Source organism: Helianthus annuus, chromosome 16 (assembly GCF_002127325.2).
Source record: "Helianthus annuus cultivar XRQ/B chromosome 16, HanXRQr2.0-SUNRISE, whole genome shotgun sequence".
NCBI lineage: Eukaryota > Viridiplantae > Streptophyta > Magnoliopsida > Asterales > Asteraceae > Helianthus > Helianthus annuus.
In genome coordinates this window covers 194,077,815-194,104,994 of record NC_035448.2, presented here as the reverse complement: position 1 = coordinate 194,104,994, position 27,180 = coordinate 194,077,815, and the positions used below count along the sequence as shown (strand labels likewise).

Genomic DNA, 27,180 nt, shown 5'->3' with positions numbered 1-27,180 from the left:
CTGGCTGTCCAATCATGAGTCCTATTCGCAAAAAATAAAAATTATAATAAATGGAAAAAGCCAAGAGGCATCACTATCAAGGGGGAAATTGGGCCTATCACTTTTAAAATATTTTTATTTAAGATCATGTGTACCGGTTAAACAAAATAATGCCTTCATTATGGGGTATTATTTGACACATGTCAGTCCAGTTAGTATGGGGCATTATTGCAAAAGTGGCATAGTGGGAATAATGCCTGATAATGCCCCTTCTAATCATTAAACAAAAAAAAAAAAGCAAACTATTTTCTCATTGGTGGGTCAAACCCAGTCAACCATTCCACAAACCATGTTAGGCGTTTTATATATAATGCCCCACCAATTTTTTTTCCCTATAATGCCCCACTACACATGGTCTAATAATGTACTAGTTTTTTTATATCGTGCGTTGCAGCGAAACCGAGCAAATGATAATGTAAAACAAACGTGATTTGAAAATAAAGTATTTGTTTATCATCGTACCATTTTATGATACCAAATAAATACTTTATTTTTAGTATAACTTCGTTTTTAACAAAACTTATAACGGAATGCCAGGAAAAGAAATCAAGCACAACTACGTACTTAATTTAAAAAAAAAAGTTATAAACGTAAATTATTAAAGAAGTATCAAATTAATGGATAAATTAATATATGTTAAAAAAAGAAAAAAAACAATTATTAAAAAAAGGTAAAGAAAATATATGTTTAACGAAACAAAAAATACGTTATTAATAGTAAATATAATAATAAATTATTATAATATATTAAATAATAAAATAATTTAAAAACTATATATTATTATAAAAATAAAGCTAGTATTTATTAGCCCTCATTAACAATATATATAATTGGGGTTTACTTTTACTTCATCTTTGAAAAAAAAACCTTTTTACGTAAATCAACTATACAAATTTTAAAACTTAAATAACATTTTTTTAGAATCTGTTACACATTTTAGATTTACATTTCGTATGTCTAGACACATCTAGCTTATAATAAAAGGTCATAGACGAGCTTCTGTCAAAATAACCGAAATTGAAGTGACCCGAACTAGAACGGACCGAGCATTACCTGATGCAACTTTTTGTCTCAATTGTTTTTCCTTTTGGTCCCAACCATATCTAACCCGTTCTTGAATTTATATACCCTTCAAAAATACCTCGTATAGGAGTGTTTTTTGAGATAAGTGTGTGATTTGAAAGAGGAACGAGTCGTTTTTATGTAAAGATGAACTCAAAAGGGTTTGTATAGGTGAATTGAAGAGAGAGATAGAGAGTAGAGATAAATTCTTTTTTAAATGGTTTTAAGGTTGTGAGGAAGACGGATTGAACAACTATCTAGTGGACTCGTTTTTCACCTTCATGGTATTTAATTGGTTCTTTAAAAAAGGAGTGGTGACCATATGTCGCAACCATTTATCACATGCTAATCGTGAGATTGACCATACCATAGGTGCCATATACATAATTCTTGTACCACCTTTTTACTTTTACTAAACATAAAAGAGATAATGATTGTACAACAACATTTTTGACAACATGAATTTCGCTTAAAATAAACATAGTACGCTTCATTCATGGTTAATATAATAATATTAAATAGAAAATATAAAGCGACCAACCTAACATTTTTTAGAAGCTTGACCTACACCATTAAGTTTGTACCAAACTACTAATTGCAATTGTGTGGACTTTCCAACTTCCAACCACAACATTTCTTCTTCATATGATTAACTTTATCATTTATCATAATATTATACATATTTGTTCGATACACATCTAACAACATCATTATTTCTTAAATCAATATGTTCAATTAATATACACCACAAGATATGAAGAGAAACCAATTATTCCCAACAAAAACATAAACTAGCAATAAGAAATTAAGAATCCCACAATATGTGGAACGACATCGTTTCATTCATCGGCAATGCCCGCTGTTACATACGAATACAAAGCTACGAGCTTATAGAACAGATCCTGTTCAAGCATGGTCATAGTTATAAACGAATAACATAATCCGTAAAACCACGCGCTCCTTGCTCGCTCACTCCACCTTCCGTCGTGGCTGCCACGTGGCACAAACAGCCGGACACGTAACACCCATCCGAGAATCATACGTACCAAACCCGACACCACCGTGACTCCCATCCATCTCCGCCGTCAGAACAACCTTCTCCGCCACTGACGCCGGAACCTGACACCGTCTCCCGGAGCTCAACTTCACATCCCGATTCAAATCCCATATCGCAATTCCCGATTCATCATCATCGTCTTCAAAATCTAACCCTAAACCAAAACTATCCCATAACTGTACAACACTTTTTCCGGCTGAAAAATCCGACCACGAGAACCGGTTACGCCGCCGGAGAGTGAAATTACCTTCTTGCCCTTCGTTATCGTTAAAATAACTACTACCACTACCTTCAACACGGAAAACTTCATTCACACGGGTGTCCTCAGAATCATAATCTTCATCATCGGACTCTGCTACAGATGACGGCGTATCATCGTCTATATCGTCATCGGAAAAGTCAAAATCGAAATCATCATCGTCGAATTGAATTTGCTGAGGGGATGAGGTTTGAAAGGAGGATAAGAATCTGAAACGGATCTGGTGTATAAAGAGGTTGATTTTGTTAAATAGGTTAGTGAAAGTGGCGAAAACGGCGATGAGTAAGGCGCCACATGTCCAGAAACTGTACTGGGGGAGTTTGTTGTGTAAAGAAAGATTGGAGAGGAGAGAGGGGTTTTGTAAGCATTTGATTCCGGCTTCGAAGTCGCCGATGAGATTGAGCTCTGCAATTTCCATAACGATGTTCAATGAAGATAGAGGATTTGTGAATGTTGAAGAGATGAGAGAGAGAGAGAGAGAGAGAGAGAGATTGAAATGAGGTGAGAGGGTTTGAAGAGGAAGGATGGTTTGTGGATATATAAGACCATGCGTAATGGTAATCAAGAATAATGCCCCCAACATGGGGCATTATCCGCCACGTGTCGCCTAGTCACACTTTGGGCATTATAGGAAAAAAAGGTGTAGTGGGGCATTATCCAAATAATGCCCACTCAATCATTTTACATTTATTTTTTTTTTAAATATAAAAGATAAAGTCTTCCATAAATTAAAATATAAATTACAATACTTGAAAAAAAATACTAAAAAAAAACAGAAAATTAATATAACCGAAAAAAAAAACAGAAAAAAAAACAGAAAATTAAAATAACCGAAAAAAAAAAAAAAACTAGATGATCTAAAGTCCATATTTTTCTCGTATTTTTTGGCGACGCATTTGAGCCAAGATCAACGCGTCGCCTTGGAGGTGGTCGATCGGTTTGGACAAAAACTCAATGTCCTTTTCCATTTGTCGCGCCTCTTGCAACTCGTTGAACTTTTTGGTTTCAACTACTCGGTCTTTCATAATCTCCCAACGTTTGTGGCCGAGGTCGCGAATATCTTGGAGACGACGGTTCATCTCCTCGAAATCATCCTTTAGTTCGAGATCGGAAGACGACTCGACCGTTTTTTTCCCCGTTCCCTTTCTTCTACCGGTGGGTCGGGCCAACTCTTCTTGAATTTGCTCGTCGACGTCCAACGTTTCATTTAAATTAACATTACGGGCATCGGATGTCGGAGTTGACGGGTCGGCGGAGGATGACGTTTTTGACCTTTTAGCCCGGCGTCTACTACTTGACGTCATTGGATTAACAAGCGCCCACTTTGGACTTTTTCGTAGAAGCTCCCAACACTTATAGTACGTGAAAGGGCTTTTCGTCCGATCGAACTCCTCCAAAGTCTTTGTTAAAACCCCGACGTCACTTTCACCGCTCGGGCGATTGTCGTAGTTACGTTGGTAAACTTCTTGAAACGCGTGACATTTGTTGTTGATGTCGGTCCATTTGCTAGAAATTGAATCCTTGTCCCGATGCTCGCCTTGACCCCACGAGCTATAAAAGAGTGCACGCACCCTATCCCAAAAAACGGGGCCCGTTTGAAAGTTTGCTACAAATTTAAAAACAAAAAATAAAAAATATTAGTTGCAATTTAAAATATAAAAAAATAACCGAAAAAAAAAAACAGATTATAAAAAATAGAAAAAAATAACCGAAAAAAAAAAAACAGAATTTAAAAAAACAGAAAAAAAAAAACAGAATATAAAAAATACAAAAAAAAAACAGAAAAATAAAAAACAGAAAAAAAAAACAGAATATACCGGTATCTTCGTCCTCCGAAATATCGAGCCACGCCCGACTCAACGTGTATTCCTCGTCCTTCGTCCATTTAATGGTTGTTTTTGCACGTCGAGGCTCATCCTTTTCCTTCTTTTTATGCGACCTTCTGCCGCGTTTCGATTTGTCTTGCACCGGTTCGGGTTGCGACTCCGGCACGACCTCGACATCGGGTTCGGATTCGGGTTCGGGTTGTGACGGTTGCGACCCGCCGGCTTGACCAAAGCCGTAGGTGGGAGGAACAAAAGGAGAGGCGCCACTCAAGAAAGCCGCGTAAGTTAAAAAGCTCGGGTCCATGTCTTGTAGGTTGTACGGGGTTTGCGGTTGGGTTGTGTTCGGGTTCGTGGGTCTTGCGGGGCCACCAAACGGGGGTCGGTATGGATGCATACTTGTAAATAAATAGGAGAAAGTGGAGGTTTTTTTATAAAGTAGTAGAAGAGAGTGGGTTAGAAAGTAGTAGAAAGTTTATAAAAAAATGAAGAAAATGGATTGATATATATATAGTGGGTAAAATTTAGAATTAAAAAAAAAAAATAAATAAGTTTTTGACCGTTGGCAACGGTCGAATTTTTGCCACCTTTCAATTTAACAGCGTTTTAATAACCACGCCAACTCAATTTTTTTTAAAAAAAAACGCCCGGAAACGCCCCGTGTAATGGGGGTTCCGGCGTTTTTGGGCGTTATTTGGCAATTTTTTTTAAAAAAAACGCCCCGTTACGGGGGGTCTAATGGTGGGTTAGGGTAGGTGAGGTGTTTAAGAATATGGGTAAAACAGATGCCTTTGTATAACCGTATAAACTACTACACTATTTTGATTATTTTATGCTTTGGTATATACTGAACTGGAATATTATATTACTCTAATAAATCAAATACCGACATGATTTGGTTATAGATGTCCTTTTTGATATATTCAGACGTGCTGATATTTTTGTAAAAAAAAAGGCACCCGTTAATTTCTTAACTGACCCATTGGAAGGAAGATCTACCCTTAGACGAGCTGACATTTTAGTCTTGTATGGGTAGGAAGAAAACATGGATGTGTGGATCTAATAGGGGTTTCCCTGTTTGTGGGCTTACGGGGTAGTGCTTTCACGGTGGGTCAGATTGTTTTAAAGGTTGCTTTGGGAAAAATAACCAAACACGAGAAAGCATGCCTTGACAACCAGCACGTGTTTATCACAGTTGCTTTTGATATTTTTTTGGTTTCCTAGCGCCAGAGGCTGTGGACCTACTTAGTCGAGATGCATAGTAATGTTATGACCCCAAGATTTATGGACGTAGTTTTTAAAAAACTTAGTTTTACTATTCAAAAATGGGTAGCGTTGCAGCTTGTTGTCCGTTTACCATCTATCTCGATGTAAAATTCATATCATTTTAAATATTAAATAAAATGGTCAAAAACCATTGCAATTGAATTGAAAAGAAATTGACTGAATTTTCGTCGCAAAGCGTACATAGGAATTCTAGCAGTTTCGATTAAGTATGTGAAAACTGAGATAGAATGAAATTGCTTTTTGAAATGTCTTCTAGATATTACTAATATCCATTGTGAAACTAGCTCGGATATGTATGTCTCTTAGCGTAAAGGGAGTGGTTAAACATTTGGAATAGATAAACTTCCATTCATCCAATCAGACAGTGTCTGTCAATTCATCTAAATTGTTTACCTAATGCTCAAAAACGTTGGCGATGGTTCACCTAATGAGGTTTAAGTAAACTTTAAAAAAAATGAAAAAATGTGTGATTGGTTGAGATGTAATGGACCACACCACACACCCATCTCTCCCCCTCTTCCCTCCCTCTCACCGAATCGGTGAAGGTTCACCGAAATCCTTTAGCTTGATCAGTAAACTTGATGTTGGCAGTGGTTTACCACTTCGGTAAAGTGGTTTACCGGCAGTTTACCGATACGATTCCGTTCACCCTTAGAGTCTTAGGTAGGAAGTCTTGGTTTTAGTATAAGACAAATAAGACCATCCGTAGTGGAGGGTTTTGGGCGTTTTTCCCTAAAAAACGCTCTCCCCCACGCCCATAACCGCCCCTAGGCGTTTTTACAAAAAAATTGCCCAAAGCGTTCTTTTTCCACGCCTTTCTTCATTTCTTTTGGCCAATCACAGGTAGTGTTTACAGGTTTGTCCAATAAAGTTTTTGATGTTTTATTTTTATTTAATTTTATTTACACCTCTTTTTAAACATAATGTCCCACAATGCCCACATCCCCACTACACCCATTTAAAAAAACGTTTCATAATGTTTCATTGCTGACTGGACTGCTACATGACACACAATGCCCATAGATAGAGACATTATTCATGCGTACCACTACACATGATCTAATGTAGAGTAACATCCGTGTTCTAAAAAAAGTTTGCTAGAATCATTTTTCTTTAAAGTAATAAGATATTATTATTACTTTATTACTTTAATATATTAATATTAATATTAATATTAATATTCTCTACTATAACAAAAGGAAGATTGGGGGAATAGTGCCACACAGCTGTGTGGCACTCCCCTATTGGACCAACGGCTTTATTATTTTATATTCGTTTTAAAATTACGATTTCGTCCTTACAAAACTGAATTCAAAACAAATTGTTCACGCGTGATATGGTTCACGCATTATAAATTTCACTCGTGATAGAGTATGGTGGCGGTGGTGTGCGTAATACTTTCACGAGTGATGGTACATCCAACACTACCCCCCCCCCCCCCACCCAAACTAAATGCTGAAAACAAAATCATAAAGCTAAACCCCCTAAAAAACCTACAAAAACCTAAAAAATCTAAAAAACACAAAAAATCTTTCGAAAATAGTGCCAGGCAGCTGCCTGGCACTCCCCCATTGGACCAACGTTTTTTTAATTTTATTTTATTTCCAGATTAAAATTACGCTTTCGTCCTTCGTTTAAAAATACGCTTTTGCCCTCCCCTATTGGACCAACGGCTTTATTATTTTATATTCGTTTTAAAATTACGATTTCGTCCTTACAAAACTGAATTCAAAACAAATTGTTCACGCGTGATATGGTTCACGCATTATAAATTTCACTCGTGATAGAGTATGGTGGCGGTGGTGTGCGTAATACTTTCACGAGTGATGGTACATCCAACACTACCCCCCCCCCACCCAAACTAAATGCTGAAAACAAAATCATAAAGCTAAACCCCCTAAAAAACCTACAAAAACCTAAAAAATCTAAAAAACACAAAAAATCTTTCGAAAATAGTGCCAGGCAGCTGCCTGGCACTCCCCCATTGGACCAACGTTTTTTTAATTTTATTTTATTTCCAGATTAAAATTACGCTTTCGTCCTTCGTTTAAAAATACGCTTTTGCCCCCAGCTCAAAATAAAATTATAATTTTGCCCCTAGCTTAAAGTTACGCTTTTGCCCTCGGTTCAAAAACTCATTTTTAATTTTGGTTGGCACTCCTCGATTAGACCACCAGTTTTATTGTTTTATATTCGTTTAAAATTACGATTTCGTCCTTAATTTAAAATAAAATTATGTTTTCGCCCCAACTTCAAAATAAAATTACGTTTTTGCCCCTCGCTCAAAATTACGATTTTGCCATCGGTTCAAAATTATGATTTTTTCCCCAGATTACAACTACAATTTTGGCCCCAGTTCAAAATAAATTTTTGCTTTCGCCCAAACTAAAAATGACGATTTCGCATTTTCGCCCCTTTCAAAAATTATTATTTCGCCTTAAGTTTAAAAATATGTTTTTGCCCGGTTCAAAATAAAACTATGCTTTTGCCCCCTATTCAAAATTACGATTTTGCCATCAGTTCAAAATTTTGAATTTGCCCGAGTTCAAATTAAAAATATAGTTTTGTCCCCAGCTTAAAATAACGATTTTGTCCTTAGTGCAAAGTTATATTACGATTTTGTCTCCGGTTCAAATTTATAGTATTGCCATCACTTTAACTTTTGGCAAATTACGATTTTACCCAAGTCAACAAATACAACTTTGCCCTCAGTTCAAATTACAGTATTGCTATCGTTTTAGTTTTTTTAGGAAAATTATAAAAGTGTTTTTTTATATTAGTTGATTGGATTTAATTTTTTTCCATGTGAAGGAGCTTACTAAAACTCACTCATTAATCCTTACAAGCTACAGTTTTGCCCTGAACTCTGAACTACGGTCTTGTCATCGTTTTAGTTTTTTTTACTAACAAAACTATAATAGTGTTTTTTCATTGATTGATAACAAAACTTATTTTTTAGCTTTAGGGTTTAAAGTTTAGGAGTTAGGATTTAAGGTTCAGGGTTAAGAGATCTTAGTTAGGGTTCGACGAGCCGGTTCCAACGCCGCTGGAATGAGTCCAATCGGAGTTCGTTTGAGTCGGTTCCCCGCTGTTCCCCACTTTTTTAGTGTTCCCCAATGAACCCTCCCTTATACACACACACACACACACACCCCTATATATATGTATAGGGTTGAGTTCATTTCAGAACTCTAAATAACTACAGTGGCACTCCCCTATTGGACCAACGGCTTTATTATTTTATATTCGTTTTAAAATTACGATTTCGTCCTTAATTTAAAATAAAATTATATTTTCGCCCCACTTCAAAATAAAATTACGTTTTTGTCCCTCGCTCAAAATTACGATTTTGCCCTCGGTTTAAAAATTTTATATTCGCTTTAAAATTACGATTTCGTCCTTAGGTTAAAATAAAATTATATTTTCGCCCCCACTTCAAAAGAAATTACGTTTTTGTCCCTCGCCCAAAATTACGATTTTGCCCTCGGTTCAAAATTATTATTTTCCCCATATTACAACTACAATTTTGGCCCCGGTTAAAAATAAATTTTTGCTTTTGCCCAAACTAAAAATGACGGCTTTGCATTTTCGCCCTTTTCAAAAAATATGATTTCGCATTAAGTTTAAATTTATGTTTTTGACTGCTTCAAAATAAAACTATGCTTTCGCCCCCCAATTCAAATTACGATTTTGCCATCATTTCAAAATTTTGATTTTGCCCGAGTTTAAATTAAAAATATAGTTTTGTCCCCAGCTTAAAATTACGATTTTATCTTTAGTGCATAGTTATATTACGATTTTGTCTCCGATTCAAATTTATAGCATTACCATCACTTTAACTTTTGGCAAATTACGATTTTACCCAAGTCAACAAATACAACTTTGCCCTCACTTCAAATTACAGTATTGCTATCGTTTTAGTTTTTTTTTTAGCAAAACTATAAAAGTGTTTTTTAATTGGTTGACTGGATTAAATTTTTTTCCATGTCAAGGAGCTGCCTAACATTCGCTCATTAATCCTGACAAACTATAGTTTTGCCCTGAGCTCAGAACTACGGTCTTTTCATCGTTTTATTTTTTTTTTCCTAACAAAACTATAATACTGTTTTTTTAATTGGTTGAGAATTATTCGGCTATCGCCCCGCAACGCGGGCGGGGCATCAACTAGTTATTAATAAAAGAAACAAAATGAATAGTGATTTTAATTTTAATATTATAATAATATATTGTTTTTTAATATTTAAATTATTTTAAAATTATAATAATAGTTATTTTCTTTACTTTCTATCTTTAATCTTTTTTTTTCATATCAGGAGCTGGGATAAGCTTGGTGTCAATCGGTATCGAACCTGTATTGGTATCGAAAATACCGGGACGATCCTGTTCGGTATCTGTACATGAAGGTAAAATCCGGCACGAATACAGAAAACGTCAAAAGTTGGTGCCGAATTGATATTAGAAATCTTTAGGTTCGGGAAATTCAGTGCTGCTACCCGGTACCATTTGCTCATCCCAGATCACGGTTACCTTACGAACAACGGTATCGTACAACTTTTTTATGTTGATTTTTTTCAACTTTTAATTTTTTCTTTTTTTAGTTTCAGGGGTAGGGATGAGCTCGGTGCCAACCGGTACAGAATCGGTACTGATACCGAAAATACCGGTTACGGTACCGGTATATAAAGGTAACAAACGGTTGTGAACCGGTACCAGGAATGCTAAAAGTCGGTACCGAATTGGTACTTAAGATCTTTCGGTTCGGCAAATTTGGTACCGGTATCCAGAACAATTTGCTCATCTCTGACCACCGATTTCATACGAACAACATCGTTACCATACAACTTTTTTGGTTGATTTTCTTTCGGTTATCTTTTAGTGTTTTTTCTACATTTTCTTTTTATTCTTGTCAGCAGTTTCGTTTGCAACACGCTCGTAATGATTTCAAAACACTTGTAAACACAGACTAAATAACAAAAGAAATTTGCCGCAACGCGGCAAACTTCTTTAAACCTAGTTAAGTTAAAGAAGAACTGAAAGAAGTGTGACACCAAGATTGTTATATGTACATGTAAAGTTCCAACCGAAATTTGAAAGACATAAGGCAAAAGCTAAATTATTTTATATGCCTCCTTCTCTTCAAGCTAAATATGACATGTCTATCTCCTATTCCAAAATTTGTTTTCAGTTTCCTCAAGAACCCTAATTCGTAAAGCTATGGTTAACAAGAAAAACAGTTATCGGACTAGAATTGATAAGAACGTTCTAGCAAACTATAGCATGATTGTTCAAGATGAAGCAACTTTACTGTGGTGATAGATTGATAGTACTACTAGCATTTTCTATGGTTCATTTGCGCCTTCATGCTAATTAAGTTAGTTCTATTTGAATTTTTATGTCTTTTAGTTTTATAAGAAGATACCCAATACACCGCACTTGGTGAGACCCTTGGATGACATGGAATGAGCAACAAACAAATTAGCATTAAAGGAGTGCAACATTTGGAGTTACGCACGTGGAGACGTGCGCGTATGTAGATGAGCCTCAAATGATATTTGAAAAATAACTAGAATTACGCCCTGCCGCGATGCACTGAAGTTCGATAGCAAAAACAACAATTTTACAATAAAAGGGAAACAAACAATCAAACACAACACATTTAAAGACAAATTATTATTTTAAAGATTACGAAAAGTACAATCGTAAAAAAATGCATTTTTTTCTAAACTAAGTAAAAAAAAAATCTAAACTAAAAAACTAAACCTAATTCGCTTAAGTCATGCTAATGTATATTCATGACACAATCGGTTATCTCGTCTTTGTTAAGCGTTTGGTCCTCCAATTGGTTTAGCCGGTCTGTCTCTTTTTGGACCCCAACCTTCTTTCTTCTTCTAGACACCACCGTAGGATGATTTTTGTTCAGCCTTACGGTTATATCCTTTTGGCCCCACGAATTGAACTTGAACCGAAGGTCGTTACGAAGCCGTTTAAAATTTTCTTTTTGCTGGCCCATTTTGAATCCTAAAACGACCATAGAGAAAACACGGTTGAAACTTAGAAAGTCTACCTAGTCAACATAATAATAGCTTCCAAATGACGTCGAGAGCAAATCACTACAACATCATACAAATAGTAACATTAAACACACCATGCATATTACATAGGCTAGGTATCTTGCAAACCGATAATATATAAATAAATAAACAAATATAGAACATCAAACTATTCCAAGAAGCCAAATTGTTGAGAATCAAGACGATTTCTGCACATGCACAAACCAACAGTTTATGGTTATGGTTGTATGCACAAACAACCATAATCCTCAACAAAACATTTAAACAACGAAGCTCAAAGGTGTGTAAACTAATAATATAGAAATACATAAACAAATACATGGAACTGTTGAGAATCGACACGACCATCACACATGTACAACCCAATAGTTTAAGGTTGTATACAACAACAATCATAACCCTCAAAGACATTTAAACAATGAAGTTAAAAGGTGTAGGATGGCGACAACATATAATACCAAGCCAAATCTTTACCAACATCCCAGTTATGGCTCTCGGAAAAAGACTGTTCTGAACCAGTTAAGCTAACCGAGTTGTACATCAGCCAACAACAACAGAATAGGACCAACATAGAGTATGTAAATAATATTGCACACCCAAATGGCCATAATCAGCATCAAAATAACCAAAAAACAAAGCTCATAAGCAATAGACGGCTGTAATTTAAGTTAGCAGGCCAAGTCCAAAGCAACATCGTAGCTAATGGTCTCCGATGAGCCATAAGTCATCTTCATCGACCCAACGAACAAACATCACAAAGATGAACACAAACTGTAAAACTACAACAGATCTCCAATGAATATTATCATTACACCTTCACAGACCCTTAAAATGAACAGTCAAACAAACTGTAAAAGTAAAACAAAACAAAATCGCAAACAAAAATCCTAAAAATCTCTCATCAAAATATCCAAAAAGAAATGTAAACCAAAATCCAAGATAAACGACAACATCAGATGTTCGATAATGAAACCTCGATTAACATAAAAAATGACATGCACCAACAAATCCTTCATACAAACACAAAACCCCAATAAAAAAGTCAAAACAGAAACACCGACGTGTAAGTTTTCATCTTCAAAAAAAAAAAAAAGACATGAACCAAAAACTCTTTTATAGCAACATAAAACCCCAACATAAAAGTCGAAACATAACCAAAGCGTAAGGCGTTGTTTTTAACGACGACGAAACCCCAAAAAAAATCGAAACCAATACAAAAACCGCAATAATCTATCTTGGCAAACAATAGGAGCAATTCCGGCCAGGCCATCGTAGAAGGCAGATGCAAGTCCAAGCGGTGGTCTTTGGTCGATGGCATGCAGAGAGAAGCAAAAAGCTTCAAGGTGAAGCCAAAACCAAAAAAAAAAAAAAAAAAAAAAGAAAAGAAACAATCCTTAAATACCCACAAATGAAAACAACTTGAAAAGCCAAATGTACCAACATATCATGCACATTAAACCAATAATGCGTAAGATACAACAGACAACATGACAAACATGTTACAAATTCATAATATATATACTCATCAAAACTGAAATACAAATGTTTTTTTCTTTTTCTTTCTTAACCGATACCGAAAGAAAGTAATAAAATAAAAATATGGAACACTTTTTTCTTGTTTATTCAATCATTTTGTTTATGGTTTTAGTTATTTGAGTTTAATTTTTTAATTTTAATTTTATTTGATTACTTTTTTTGTATTTTTAATAATACAAAAATAGCAAATGGACTGATTATGAAAAGAATTCGAAGATTTAAAATAAACTTTAAAACGTGGTAATGATGTATTGATGTAAATACCGGTAAGAATGTTTATAGGTTGGATAGGTGAAAATAAGTATTTTTTATATTTTTATAAAAATCTGATGTGATGATTATATTTGTAGTTGTATTTAGCACCTTACACCAGTAATTATCTAGTACCTTTTTATTTTTAATTACTTTTGTTTTGCACTTGTCCTTTTAATAGTTATCACCTATATCCGAAAACTCTCCAATAATTGTCACATGCCTGGTGTAAATTCCAAATGCATAGTTACATGCTACATCTACGTATAGCACACCAACTTATAATAAAAGCTATTAATATTCAAACTTGTATTATTAAAAAACAAGCTTGTATAAAGAAAATCATATTATGTTTCTGCCTTAAATTAAAAAAAAAAAGCTCTAGAATTGAACTATGTAAAAGCTAAAAATATATGTAAATTTATGCATGGATATTTGAAGACCAAAATTCCACAAATACAATTTCAAATTAATGGCATACTTAATACATATTTACATGTACATGCCTTTTTAATGTCATGTTCTATCTTTACATACATCGACATATCTGTTTTTAAACACTTTATTACTTTTATATCAAGATCTCGATTTACATCAACTAGCTTTAACTATTTTTTTATTCAAAAATTCGAATGTCTATATGAAGAAAATATTTGGTTTTGAACATTACAAAAGCAAATATATATCACATGCAGCTTTCCTTCCTAGTTTTTCCTTTAAATGTGATGATTCTTTACTATGAATAGTTGTTGGTCACTTGGTCGTAAACCGTTTATGATGAAAATAACAAGTAAACAGTCATCAAAAGATTACATACATAGATTGCGAATAGCATTACTTTTCTTCATATTAATATGACTTTTACACGAAACATAACCATGCCATGTATTCACTCATCAAAAAAATTGAAGTTATAATACCTACTATTATTATAATATTATTTTATCCTGGGATGTTGGTTTAACGGTCAATAGGTCTGCCATTTCCTAGTGGAAATGCAAGTTCGATTCCTGTTTGGGCCATTTTCGATGTACATTTGGGTGACGGGCCGAATCTAGGCTTTAATCTCGGGTTTGAACCTGATGGGTCGAGAGTTTACGGATTCCATCTGATTCTCGCTTATCAGGGGGTACGGTCTCACAGCAATCGATGAGTTAAACTTGGATATAGCACCGGACAAGGTGGATTTACACGTGAGTTTCTTTGCCGTTTAAAAAAAAGTTGAAGTTATAATTTTTTTTTTGAACGGCAAATTTGGATCACTGACGGAACATTGGACTATCATCGTGCCACCAACGGAACCACCCGATCATATCCATCTCCACTAGGCATAATGACTATACACCAATTCAGGAGGAAACCCAATAAATATGAGAAAACCCCCTTGTATGAATCGAACTCAGGACCTATTGGTCGCAAAGCTTTATCCCAACCCTAAAATGCCACTAAGCTATAAAGTCATGTACAAGTTGAAGTTATAATACATACGATTATTATAAGATAATATTTTGGTATAAAATACTAAAAAATGATTAACATATTCAAGAGAAATGTAGGTGAGACTAGAAGCTGATGTGGCGATGTTGGGTTGGATAAGATGTGATTAAAAGGTAAAACACATTGGAAAAAGCAGAAGGTGGGACCCACCAGAATGCTGAGTCAATAGGTGGTCATCCGATCAGAGGCTTGGGTTGAGTCAGCACCATTAGTTTTTGTGGCTAGATCACCCTTACATGCCTGACACACCTCACTTGTGGCCATTGATTATTGCATCTTCCACTTTATAATATACCTTTTTTTCTCCTCACATTATGATATTACGAGAAATAATCAGATTTTGTTCACACTTTTATTTATTATATAAAATTTTGAAACCTACTTATTTAAAATCTGTGAACTTATTTATAACCCATTTAATGTTGATTACAACCTATTCATGACTTGTCAACGTATTTTTATTGCCTACCCATTTGAAACGTTTGAAAAAAAACAAGTTACGTAAGCTATGTTTAACTTTAGAAAAAATCACGAAATTAAACATTGAGTCATCAACTTTATAAGAATAAACATGAATTGCTCTTGGATAGACACAATCCTTTCCATGCAATCTTAGCATCTGGTAAAAACTTATACTCTTCAACCAATAGAAACTTGACACGTGTCATCATCCTTGGTTATTGTTTTTTACTTTTTGATCACGAGTTATAACGAGCATAACTTTTCATACGTTAATATTTTTAAAAAAGTTTACATCAAATTAAAAAGTTTTTTTTATTATCTTTAATTTGGTGTAGTTTTATCTATAAAAAAACGCTATCTTATGAAAAAAGTTATCCTCGTTTCAAATCATAATGGAAAAGAAAAAAAGTAGGTGCAAAAATCCATGGTACAATCTCAGACGCAAATTTGAATCTTAGACGCAAACTCTACACGTGTCAAGTTTCTATTTGCTGAATAATATTAGTCTTTGCGCAAAGATTGCATGGATTTCAGAGATTGCGTTACCCCAAACACAATCCATGTTCATTTTAGTAAAGTGAGTGTGTCAATGTTTACTTTCGTGATTGTGGTCTCTTACATATTTTCTTTTTAGAAGTAGACATATTTCTTTTTAATTTCGTTATTGTCGTCTCATAAATCTCAAGCTCGGTTTATTCGTTTTCTTAGAGGCTAGTGGTCATATTGTTTACTATGCGTGTACGTATAAATTATTTACTTATTCAAATCTACTAGCTTAATCGAGTCTGATATATGAACTTGGTGATATTTTATTAAATGAGTTCCAAGTTAAAACTTAAGTTTAACTAGTTATTTTCCGCTCGCGCGTTGCGGCGTGACCCAATGACTACGAAAAACGTGTCAGCAACAGCAAACAGATACCGAATATAAAAACATAAATAAAATGACGTGGTAAGGATAGCCACTCCGTCATAAAAAACGATTTTAAATAACTTAATATATAATAATAGGACCCACACGTCTTACACGTTGGAAATTCGGTTGTTTTCAGTTCAACTATTACGGTGCTAACAGGTTAAAATATGGATGAGCTCGGTACCGGTAACGGCAGCGAAAGTACGGATCCAGAAAATCATCGAAATTAGGTATCGGCACCGAAAATGCTCGGTACAATACGGTATGGTATTTGAAGGTAAAAATCAATAAATACAGGTATGGTGCTAGATCGGTGTCGAACCGAAAGTAACGATTCTAAAAACGCCAAAAGGTGGGTACCAAATTGGTACCGAAAATGATTTGGTATAGTAAATTTGGTACCGATACGATACCGGTTCGTTTACAGGATTTGATACGATTTGCTCATCAATATTCTAAAAATCCAAGTTAATTTTACATGCTATAATTCAATTATTACAGAAAAAGATAAAAAAAAAAAAGCAAAATAAGTTGTCATTTAAACGAAATACAGTTTACTTACTGTGTGTATGAAAAATAATCTAAACGGTGCAATTACTTGCATTACTGCGTTGCTACAGGATTTGATGAGCTCGGTACCAACCGGTATCAAAAATACTATTACTGAAATCCCCAAAAGTGGGTACCGGTACCGAATATACCTAGTATGGTACGGTTTGGTACCGGTCGGTACTGGTACGACACCTGTATTTGAGGGTAAAAACCAGTGAATACCTGCGTTGCTACAGGATTTGATGAGCTCGGTATCAACCGGTACCGAAAATACCATTACCGAAATCCCCAAAAGTGGGTACCGGTACCGAATATACCTAGTATGGTACGGTTCGGTATCGGTCAGTACTGGTACGACACCGGTATTTGAGGGTAAAAACCGGTGAATACCTGTGCAGAACCGGTACCGAAAATACACCGGTTTAGTAAATTAGAGAACAGTACCTATACCCGATACCATTTGCTCATCTCTTAATGATTTAATGATGTTACTAATAATTCCATTCTAATTTTAATTTAAAAAATAAATATTCCCTCACTGTTCATTCGGTTTGTTTTTTATTATATATAGATATAGATTATACTAGACTAAATTCAAGCTTTTAGACATTAAGCTCCAATAGTTTGAAAGTAACTTGACTTGCCAATGTTCCTGGTAACAATTTTTTTCGATAAACATGTGTAGTGCTGATTAAACTAAGTTTATGGGAATAAAGGCAAGTAGTGACTGGGTGACAAAAGGATTACACATGTGTGGGTGTGTAACTGATGCTTGCTTTACTTTTCTTATCCTTTTAAGCTAAATTTTAAAAGGGTTCTTATCAAATGAAAATTATAATTGACTGAATATAAAATAATATTTTTTTTGCCTGACTTAACATATAATATAATAAAAGTTGCCTTCTTGATAAACAAATAATATTGTTCCAGATAGTCGGTTAAAAAGAACTTTTGCATCTAAACAACTATCACAATGATAATATATATTAACAAAGTTATACTTCATCATGAATGCTTTGAAAAAATGTGTATATTTTTCAGAAAATATAAAAAGCATATAATATTTCACTTTAAGAAAAGGGTTTTCCGTTCAAATTTAAGCAAGATCATTTTTACACGTATATATTTTGTTTAATATTAAGATATGTGAAGAAAAACTTATGGCCTTGCTGACCAACATGATCCGATAAACGTAGCTTACATCGAGATGGTGATATCAAGGGATTAAGACAAGACGTAGCTTACATCCGATAAACGTAGTTTACTATGATGAATAATGATTACAAGTGCGTCAGTCGTAACCAGTTAAATCTTTTCATGTGTATGTTTGATAAAACTAATTTAAGTTAGGGGTGAAGGCTATCAACTTAAGTTAAAAACTAAAAGCTTATATATATAGGGTTAAAATTTGCTTACTTTTATACATGTAAAGACGCTTGACAAACTAATCGTATAACTGGCCGAAAATGTAAGATAACATAAGCAGTTTATTAAAAGCTTTAAAGTATTTTCTAGAGCTACTTATATCACTTATTTTTATTTTAATATTTTTTTAATAAAAAACTTCGACCAATCAAAACTTTCCTATAAGAAAAGCTGTAGTATTAGAAAAAAAAAATCATTTTCTTATCTTGAAATGTAGATCGATCTTTTCTTTTCCGGTCTTAAATAGGGGTGTTCAAAAAACTCGTGGCTCGCAGCTCGCTCGAAACTCGCTCGAAAAAAGCTCGAAGAAAGCTCGGCTCGAAATTGGCTCGGTTCTAAACGAGCCAGCTCGGCTCGACTCGATTTGTAAATGAGCCGAGCTCGAGCTTGGCCTGGCTCGGCTCGTGAGCTCGTGAGCTGGCTCGATAAGGTTTACATCCTTCATTTTTTGTCACACATCGCTTAGAAAACAAAAAGTAATGGAGTATCTCCCCTATAAAAGTAGGTAAAGACAATGAAGAAAGTGAATTAACTATTTATAATTTGCATATTTAGCCATATGGTTAAATTAAATGGCAATTATGGCCCTTAGGCTATGAAGAAATTCATTTTAAGGGCTTTTTAAGTAATAAATTTTGCGGTTCTTTGTTAGTTCGAGCTAGATCGAGCCGAGCCGAGCTAGCTCGAATTCTAATCGAGCCAAGCTCGAGCCTCAAATCTCAGCTCGATTTGAAATTCGAGCTCGAGCCGAGCCAGCTCGAATCGAGTTCGAGCTGGGTCTAGCTCGGCTCGACTCGGCTCGTTTACAGCCCTAGTCTTAAAGTATAATATTATTTAGTATTTAAATATTTAGATACGTGGATGCCCTTAAAAATGCATATATACATGGTTAAACTGTTCGATTGTTATTTATTAAATAAATATAAGTATTCTGACTTTTCTTTTAATACACCCCCTTTTGTAGGACATATGGAATATTGAAGTAGAAAAGATTAGTCGTTACAGAAATATTCGTCCTCATCTTTGCAGTTAAAGAAACATTATTGAGACATTTAATAATACATTGAAAATTTTAGTTAGTTTTTGTAATTTATTTATTTTACCACACAATACAAGAAATTACTGAAATGCAATTATTATTATTTTCAATTGATAATAACACTTGGGTAGCGTTTGGTATGAAGGAATGGAAGGTGGAATGGAATGGATCATTCTGATGGAATGAAAATAAACATGTTTGGTTATCATGTGGTAATGGAATGGAGCATTCCAAGGGAATGTAACTCCTTCCAAATATAATAATTTCCATTCCTTGGTATGTAGGTGTTTTTTTTCCATTCCCTGGAAAGGAATATGTTATTATTATTATTATTATTAATATATTTATACTTATACTTTTATTTCTATTTATATTTATATTTATTAATATTCATACTAATATTAATATATATGAAAAATCTATTACTAATTTTTTATCATTAATATATTATTATTATTATTATTATTATTATTATTATTATTATTATTATTATTATTATTATTATTGAGTCAATTATATTTTTGTCGTTTTTAATACAGTTGTGTTTCGTTACTTCATCTTTTTTTGTTTATCAAATTGTACAAAGTAATAATTCATTCTATTCACATATGAGTAACCAAACATCACAATGGAATGGAATGATCCATTTCATTCCGTTGTCCATTCCATTACCTCGTCCATTCCATTATCTCATCTATTCCATTACCCCATACCAAACAGACCCTTGATCTATTACATATTTCAATGAAGTTTTTAATTTATAGTTTGTGCAAATAACACTAATGCTTAACGTATGAGCGTACGCTGTGAAATTACGCATGTTGAAAACATAGTACGCACGTTGAAAGAATGAAGATGATTCCGAGTTTGTGAAGTAGATTCCGAGTTTAAGTTCAAAGAATGAAGATGATTCCAAGTTTGTGAAGTAGATGTTCCGAGTTTATGTTTTGTGTCAACATGCGTGATTATGGAAGTGTTTCGAGTTTATGTTTTGTGTCAACATGCGTGATTAGGGTTTTAAGTTTTATAACGTGCGTAATTTCATATATATGATACATTTGAACATATTTGTGGAGAAAACATGTACTAATGAATGCTACAATATCCCATAATTACAATGATCGTTGTCGACAAGTGTCCAATAAAAAACAAATTTCAACCATTAGATCCATATCGATCATGTTTAATTATAACTGAACAGTCTTTTCAACCAGTTTTGTTATTTTCATTCAGTTTTTATTGATCACTTAGATTATCTTTAATTGTTCCGTTATGTCACACTGATTTGATAATATATACTCAATTTAGGATGAATTTTAAAAACCAAAAAACCTTAATTTTTGAGGTATATGCCTTGGGATGAATTTAAAAAAAAAAAAAAACCTTAATTTATGAGGTATATGGAGTGGCGGATTAAGATTTTTTTTCATGGGGTTCCTTTTGGTAGAATGAGGTATATGCAGCGGCGGATTAAGATTTTTTTTCATGGGGTTCCTTTTGTTAGATTTTCATTAATTCTCACTATTTTTTTTTCAAATCATACAAAGTTTCCACTATTTTTTTTCATTTTCCCGAACGGAGGGGTTCCTAGGAATATACTATGCTCGTTTCATATTGGTTTTACACTTTTATCTAAGGGTGTTCAAAAAAAATCCGGATCCGAAGCCGAATTCGATATATTTGAAATTTCAGATATCCGAAAATCGAATAATCCGAATTTTTGGATTTGGATTAAGATATGAGTTACTAAAAATTTCGGTTAATCGGATTATTCGAAAACTAAAAATAGTAAATATATATTAGACTTAATTACATAGTTAGTCTATGTGGTTTGTCCAAAGTAACATACTTAGGTACTAATAGTTTAAAATCACATTTTAGGGTATTAACTTTTCATTTTGTAACGTTTGGAGGTATTAACGTTATTTGTAGGTTTAAAATCACATTCTATTAGTATCTAAGTATGTTATTTTGTGCAAACCACATGGATTAACTATGTTAATACCCTAGAAGTTAATACCTCCAAACGTTACAAAATCAAAAGTTAATACCTTAGAAGGTGATTTTAAACTATTAGTACCCAGGTATGTTATTTTGTGCAAATCATAGGGACTAACTATGTAATTAACTCTATATATTATATAATGCTATATTTTGTTTGAAATATAGTAAAAATAGCAAAAGTTGTGGACTTAATCTTTCTTGTTTTCAACGTCGGAAATTTGTAAAATCGAATAAATGTTTAGTTTTGGTCTAATGAATATTTAAAATATATTTTTAATGTTGGAAATTTGTAAAATCAAACACATGTTTAGTTTTAATCTATGCACAAAATGATTTTTTTTATTTATCTTTTATAAATTCAGATGCTCTTTAAATATCCGAATTCGTACTAGAAATTTTGAATATATTCACGATCTAAAATTTTCAGATATAAAAAAACCTGATTATTTGATATTGAAGAATGAAGACCCCTGCTTTTATCCTTTAAAAAGTTAACATTTGATTTACCGTATAGATGAATAACTTGGTGGCAAATACGCCACGTGGGTTTTACTATTTCAAGTTTTCAACTCATTTGCTGGCCGGTTGGCGGTTGTGGTCCTTCTTGCCTCCACTGGGCCCCTCTGCCTATATTTTGTGGTGGTAGTGACAGATTTATATTGATCACAAGTCACAAAAGGGTATATGCTCTAACCAATGCCATATTCCAATTCCTATAGCCAATGCCATATATATTTCCTATAAAACCCTTTATGGACTTGTGCAATAATACAATTTTGGAACATAAATGGCACCTAAAATAGACAAAATAACAGATTTTAAGGACCAATGAAACACAATATAACGTTAGACCTATTTAGAAATAGAAGTTAAAAGATTATATATGCATCAAGAGTAGTAGTTGTCTTGGACCACATCAAGTTGGAGGAGGTTGTAAATTTGAGTTTGTTTATGCCTTTCTTATCCTTGGGAAAGAGTATGGAGTAGCTACATCCACAAGTTCACATAAAAAAATCTAAAATGATACGCATTTTTAAAATGATAAACATGTAGTATCAAAGTGTAGATGTTTGGTTAGTATTGATTTTAACTAGCATTAAAAGTGGTCACCGAAAGAAAATTTTGGCTCACAAGATTGTGTTGGTTCAATATCACGTATTTGTTACGATAAGGAGTCAATTTTGTACGTTGAGCACACATCACACCCTAAACGTTAGAATAATGTCGATGACCATCAACCATATGTAGAGTTATAGGTTGGTTACTCTAGTGAGCGCTATAGTTGTAGGATGGTTATAATACTATATGTTTAAATATTTATTGATCATTGTATCTCATTTGTATGTCACACATATACACATATATCTTTTAAGTTTTAAACATAACTATGTAAAGAATATAGGCAAATTGGATTAAAATAACCAATCTGGGTGTTTTTTGCCAATAATATTCTTAACTGAGTTTATTCTCGCCAGTGGTCCAACCTTTTTCATTTGTTTGTATAATATAACGGAGTTGAGTTTTTATTTATGAATTAGAAACTGATGTTTTAGGATTTTTAATCAGAACGAGGATACAAGTTGATTGATGTTAAATTTACCTCGAAATAGTGCTCTAAACGACGAAAACGGTGCTTCAAGTCGGGTGTTTAAACTTCCAATTAACAAAACGTTTGGAGCACCGTTTCTATGTAAGTTTTACATTAATCGACTCGTATTCTCGTTCTAGTCAAAAGCCCTAAAACAATGGTTTGTAATTTGGAAAAAGCTTAACTTCGTTAAATTATTTTTAACGACGGACCATTATACAAACAAAATGAAACAAGTTGGACCACTGCCGAGAATAAACTTAGTTGAGATTATTATTGGCCAAAAACAGCTAGATTGAATTATTTAAATCCAATTTGCCAAGAAAATATTCAGGAGACAACAAGAATTCACATATTTGTCGTGTATAAGTCCGCAAACCTAAGCTTTGAACATGATACTTGGTTGAAATAATCTCGTGGAAAAAGTTATTTCTAAGCCAAATGTATGCCGGAGTGCAACACTTTGGGTAAGCTTGACATGAAGCTTTTAGAAGCTTATAGCTTTAAGCTTTTAAGAAAAAGCTCATAATTAATAAAAAAAAAACCTTGTTTGGTTGAAGGACTTAAAGCTTTTAGGTTAGGAGTTTGAAGCTTTTGGTTAAACGCTTTTATTAGTAGCGTTTAGAAGGAGCTACAAGCTTTTAGAGAAAAAATGTCTATTTTAACCTCTAAAGATAATAAACCTTTTAGTTATGTTCATTATGGTCATTTTATACATTTTATTAGAAACCTCAACTAATCTGCCAAACATCTAAATATATCTAAAAACCATAGCCGTCTCCGAGAACTCACAAAAAAGATTAGGCCCCGGACGACAAAAAGAATTGGGCCCAAAATTGTGGTTAAAAGAAAATGAATTAGAAAAATAAAAATTTAGTGGTGGAGCCAATACTTGAACTTAAGACCTCAACATTATCTTAAGATGGCTTTTTCCACTCCACCACCAACATTTTTATGCATAATAAATGATATACGTACTAAATATATAATTTAATAAATATATATATAAAAGCTTATAAAACTTTTCGGGCCCTTTGAAAACTTGGGCCTTGTGCGACGGCACGGGTTAGCCGGCCCTGCTAAAAAGCTACAGCCACTAGCTAGCAGCTATAAGCTTTCAGCCACCCGCTTCCAGCCATACTTTTGCCAAAGATACCCTTTATGTATGAGAAGATCTTCTTTAGGAATTACCCTATATATTAATTTTCCAACGCTTTGAACAGTACCATTTTAAACAGTAACAAATAAAAAATAGTATTATCCTGTTATTCTAATAAGACTGTGTACTATGGTGGCGCGGGAGTTCGGTCATGGGTTGGCACGTGTACTTTGAGAGGCACCGCTGGTCAGTTGCATGTTGGGTCGGTATGGCGGGGCGTGGCTAGCCCGCTTGGGTTTGGCTTAGCCAAACGGTTGTTTTTTAAATTTAAATTCTAGCCACCTATAGCCTAGCCAACCCAGCCAATGAGAGCCGGCCACGGAACACCGCTAGGCCCGCCCAACGCCCGAGCTGAAACCCCCGCCTAAGGTGCCACGCCGAAACCCAAGCCCACCCAGGATGGTGACTTGGGCCTTTGTACCCAACCCATGCCCCAAGCCCCGCCCCATACCCCATAGTCTAATTGAAGTGAAGAAACAGTAGAAGCAATTAAACAACATGGCAGGGAATAGTATCACCTTGCCATTGGTTCAAATGGGCGGCCGCCCCTCCGCCCCTCCCCCATTGGACCAACCAGTTTATTATTTTATACACACTTTAAAATTATGTTTTTGCCCTTGAATATGTGCCATTGGTTCAAATGGGCGGCGAGCAATACCCATTAGACCAACCAGTTTATTATTTTATATCCACTTTAAAATTACGTTTTTGCCCCCAGTTAAAAACACGGTTTTGCCTCAACTTCAAAATACGTTTACCCTTTTGCCCCGAGCTAAAAAATATGATTTCACTCTCGGTAAAAAAATTACGCTTTTACCCTCAACTAAAATTACGTTCACGCCCAAGTTCAAAATAAAATTTTGTTTTTCCCCCGGCTCAAAATTTACGATTTTACACCAGTTTATTATTTTATACCTACTTTAAAATTACGGTTTTGCCCACATTTTAAAATTACGTATTTGCCCACAGTTCAAAATAAATTTATGCTTTTGCCCCCAGCTAAAATTTACGAATTTCCCCTCGGTTCAAAATTACGATATCACCCTCAATTCAAAATTACGTTTTTGCCCCCAGTGCAAAATAAAAATATGATTTTCTCCTATCTAAAAATTAGGATTTTACCCTCGGGAACAAAATTTTGATTTTTCCCCCAAGTAAAAATAAAAATATGATTTTGCCATCAACTAAAAATCGTGTCAAAGAGCTGCCTAACACTCTTTTTACTTTTTATTTCTTGCAAAACTATAGTACTGTTTTTTAATTGGTTGAGGATTATTCGGCAATCGCCCCGCAACGCGGGCGGGGCATCACCTAGTATCATTAATAATCAAACTATATTAAAAGGATAACATGTTTCATATGCAACAGGATAACAACATAAATGTAGACGATAGAATTCCACATCATCTAGAACAAAGATTGTTTCTCTTCACGTTACTACATCAAATCATATTACCCACATCATCTACACATAAGTTGAACATATATCTAATGTAGATTCTATAAACGAAATTTATTATTATTATTATTATTATTATTATTATTATTATTATTATTATTATTATTATTATTATTATTATTATTATTTCAAAAGAACATCCGTCTCTCTCTATATATGTATTTTTGTGTGTGGTCGGTGCTTAAAAAATCACTGGAAAACGGTCGGTGATTATGGTTGAATATAATATAATTTAATTCAAGAATAACCATAGCCACATATATTAGAAGAGATATATAAATAAAGTTGGATGCATATTATGTGTGGCTGGTTGTGTATGTGGGTAATGCACTAAAACCATAAGTATATAACTTTTTCAAATTTGGTACCCATATGCCGGATTTTTGCTTGTAGGTTCAACCATTGAAGGTTGTTCGTTCGCCCATGCGTCCCAAATGCCTGAATCATAGCAAATCTTTGTAAATACATATCATATGAAAAAAACGAGTTCATAACTTTTAAAACTAATACCATTAAGATTTTTAATAATTAGTCTTATTCTAGTTTGTCGGTTTTGTTATTTATTTAAATAAATTCAAAATGTTAGTTATTTGGCATACTAAAACCTTTCGGTTGCATTTCATTTAAATCTATAATGTATGTTAGTATCATCACCTTTTCCCGAGGTCAATGTTGACAAATAACAATCTTTTGAATAGTGGTAAGGGTGAATAATGCCTTTATTTTTGGGCGTTTTCCGCCATATGATAGTTCAGTCAGCAAGGGGTATTATTAAGCGTTTTTCTGGGGATGCGGGTATTATGTTAAAAGGGGTTTAAAGAATTAAATAAAAAAAAAACCTAACCAAAAAAGGGGGATTGGCCAAGAAAAAAAGGGATACATCTGATTGGCCATTGATTTTCCATTTGAGCTTGTTTTAAATCACGCTAGAAGGGGATTTCTTGCGAAAACACGCCCAAACACGCCCACGCGGGTGGGGTGCTTAGCGTGATGGGGCGTGTTTGGCTGTAGAAAACGCCGGACACCGCCCACTATGGGTGGTCTTACATAGATTCTATGATGCTAAGTCTTACACGATCACTTGATTATATACAGGGGCGGACCTATGTATTTTGGTGGGTGCTCGAGCGCACTCATTGAAAAAAAATTCATGTATTTTTTAGGCAAAAAACACGCCTGCACCATTTGAAAATATGGTTAAACATGTCATCCATATTCCCAGCAAATAATACTTGTGTCCGCCACTGATTATATAAATTATGGAAAAAGAGGAACTTTTTATTATGATGAGAAGTCTATATGAGAAATGAGAAGATACACTACATGAAGGTGCTGTTTGTTTTTTCTGAAAAATTCTTATCGTCTAATAATGATGAGAAGCCTATATGAGAAATGAGAAGATACAGTACATGAAGGTGGTGTTTGTTTTTTCTGAAAAATTCTTATTGTCTAATACATACAACCTAATACGAATAACCTTGATGATACGATGAAACACTTGTAACAGTTCTCGACCACAAAACTACAATAAGGGAAACACAAAATTTTATGCCGCCTCTTTGCTTTTCTGTCTTACATTTATATAGCGCCCTTTTTTCACTTAGTTACTATAAACTCGTAACGTTGGTAACTATAAATTGTTTTAACCAACGAATATAGATCAATCGGTCATGTGACATGTCAAAATTTCAGCG

General features: G+C 34.1%; 2 protein-coding genes across 3 annotated transcripts; both read right to left on the bottom strand.

Moving 5' to 3' along the window:
- Positions 1-1,906: 1,906 nt before the first annotated feature.
- On the bottom strand, positions 1,907-4,972 carry LOC110915130 (glutathione S-transferase T3-like). Of its 2 annotated transcripts, XM_022159772.2 has the most exons (3): positions 4,402-4,972; positions 4,235-4,356; positions 1,907-4,023 (listed from the first exon to the last, which is right to left on the bottom strand). In XM_022159772.2, the coding sequence occupies exons 1-3, from the start codon at positions 4,635-4,637 to the stop codon at positions 3,275-3,277; spliced, it is 1,107 nt and encodes a 368-aa protein (XP_022015464.1). In that variant the 5' UTR covers positions 4,638-4,972; the 3' UTR covers positions 1,907-3,274. The 2 variants fall into 2 exon arrangements, with proteins under 2 accessions (XP_022015464.1, XP_022015463.1); XM_022159771.2 differs by having other exon boundaries at positions 4,235-4,970.
- Positions 2,071-2,835, bottom strand: LOC110920300. The gene has a single exon (XM_022164518.1). It carries the CDS (start codon positions 2,833-2,835, stop codon positions 2,071-2,073), a length of 765 nt encoding a protein of 254 aa, XP_022020210.1.
- Positions 4,973-27,180: the final 22,208 nt, after the last annotated feature.

Bases quoted from the DNA above. Each gene is read 5' to 3' on its own strand.
- LOC110920300 (XM_022164518.1), bottom strand. From the start codon at position 2,835: ATGGAAATTGCAGAGCTCAATCTCATCGGCGACTTCGAAGCCGGAATC.
- LOC110915130 (XM_022159771.2), bottom strand. From the start codon at position 4,637: ATGCATCCATACCGACCCCCGTTTGGTGGCCCCGCAAGACCCACGAAC. The intron at 4,024-4,234 runs GTATATTCTGTT...TTAAATTTGTAG, and splicing joins TTCGGAGGACGAAGATACCG to CAAACTTTCAAACGGGCCCC.